Source organism: Eimeria mitis, genomic scaffold (genome assembly GCF_000499745.2).
Source record: "Eimeria mitis Houghton genomic scaffold, Emh_scaff580, whole genome shotgun sequence".
NCBI lineage: Eukaryota > Apicomplexa > Conoidasida > Eucoccidiorida > Eimeriidae > Eimeria > Eimeria mitis.
In genome coordinates this window covers 11,562-13,507 of record NW_013574046.1, presented here as the reverse complement: position 1 = coordinate 13,507, position 1,946 = coordinate 11,562, and the positions used below count along the sequence as shown (strand labels likewise).

Below are 1,946 nucleotides of genomic sequence, written 5' to 3'. Positions count from 1 at the left end.
CTACGTTGTGGATATTTGACATGTTGAGATGTTACATGCGGCAAGAATGCATACAAAGCATGCATGCATTATTGCCGCCGCAGGTTCCCTGTAGGAACAGGCTTCCGTTTGTGACATTTACACAGCACAGTTTGTCGATGCCTGCGGGCGTTCGTCAATCTGCGCTGTCGTTTTTATTGCATTTATAGACCTAGTTTGTCTACCGGGTGATCTTCGGTTGCATTTAAAGCCTTTACAAACTTGTCTGCCTTGTCTCCATTGCTTTTCTGTATTGGCTCTGTCGTCCATTCTGCTTTTCTTATTTGTCCTGCTTTGACTCGCATATGCAATCCTCACTTATCCCTGATAGTCACGCCGTAAAGCTGTTTCTCTATTCGTGGACTTGTGCGTGTGATTGAGTAGTATCTGTTGTCTTGATTGTTTCCTTTGCACTCAGTTTGCTGCCTCTATTCTAAGCTGTGTCCTAGTTGCCTCGAGTGTCTGAATTGTGTCGATTTCTTGCCTTTCTGTTATTATATCAACTCAGCGTAACAAGCGGTTGAAAAAAAGCAGGGTTGCTGGTGCATCACAGCCCTTCTGCAACGGCAATGAGCTGCTGCAGGTGTTCGTTGTTTGTTCCACAAAGGCGTTGGATCTGCAGCAACGCGAGGCGCACCCAGCGGCTCCTACCTGCTCTATCTCCAAAGACATGCCTAGGGGCCCTTTCAGGGCACGTCAACGGCCGGAGCCCTCTCTCACAAATAAAAACATACACTGCTTCCCAAAGAGAAAGACACCGATCTTCGCATGCATTCAACTCCGTGCACATGACTTCCTCGTGCGTGCGGCCCGGGGACGTCTTGGCCTGCAGAGACGCTGACCAGGCGCACAGCCTTAGGATGTCCACACAGCAAGCAGAAGCCAGCGCAGCCTGTTGTTTCTGAAAGGTTCCTAAGGTATCCGCATTATCCTCCTCATCCCCAACCAAACCAAGAGACTGGCTACACGCCGCCAATGCCCAGAGACATGAGAGACACGCAACCGACGCATCCAGCAGGTCGGATGCCCAAGGCGGGGTGACAGTACACCGCATGATGCTTTCGCCGTAGCCGTCTCGGGCCCCCTCAAACACCCATGCAGCCTCGCCAAAGACAAACCAAGCCCGCGCTATCCGCTGCAGCCCCTGTAAGAGGTCAAGCAGCAGATGCCGAGCTGCGTGTGCCTGACGCAGCCCGTCTCCGAAGCCGACCGAGGACCGCGTTTGCGTTCGACATCCCTCCTCGCCAGCGCCTGCACCAGTCTCTTCTTTCCCGCTGCTGCTTTCAGCACCTTGACGCAACTTGAAAAGTTGACGCCTTGCCTTTAGTGCGGCCTGCAGCAGATGCTGATTCCCAGGGCCTGTCTCCAGAGGCCAGAAAGGTTCAACATGCCCTGTCTCCTCTGGTTCTCCACGCGTGACAGATGGTGCTGCCTGTTCCACTGACGGGCAGCCGTTGCAATTTGCATGCAGCACGGCGCCTTCACAACTATCGGCGACGCTCGCCGCAGCTTGGTCTCCTTGTGCGGCGCCGCCATCATCTGCGCAGGAGACGCTGCCGCCACCCATGCAAATGCGCGGGGCTGGCCAGTCTGGGAGGGGAGCGGCCAATGTTGCGGCGGCAATCAGAGACCACAGAAAACGCGTGCAGTCCCTCATAAGAGACAGCCACTTGGGTGTTGGGTCCACACCCCCGTGCGGAGCCTCCGTCCTATCTCCTCCCCCTACGCCGCCAATTCGATGGCCCCCACCCACCGCATGAAGGTGTTTTTGCTGGTGGAGCAGTTTACTTTCGGTTGTAGAAGATGCTGCATGCAGCGACAAAGGTGGGGGGGGCACGGGCTGACTGGTTAGTGCTGTGCAGTCCCTCGCCGCGGAGATTGCGGTCCCTTTACGACCCCGAGAAGAGGCTTCAAGGGAAGTTAGGGCG

At 55.3% G+C, this 1,946-nt stretch overlaps 1 protein-coding gene across 1 annotated transcript in view; it reads right to left on the bottom strand.

Moving 5' to 3' along the window:
• Window positions 1-565: 565 nt before the first annotated feature.
• Window positions 566-1,946, bottom strand: part of EMH_0016850 (uncharacterized protein) — a gene marked incomplete at both ends in the record, with an annotated part of 4,948 nt that continues 3,567 nt past the window's right edge. Inside the window, one exon of the mRNA XM_013500751.1 lies at window positions 566-1,824. Coding sequence (XP_013356205.1) covers window positions 566-1,824 — 1,259 coding nt within the window. The remainder of the gene's footprint in view (window positions 1,825-1,946) is intronic.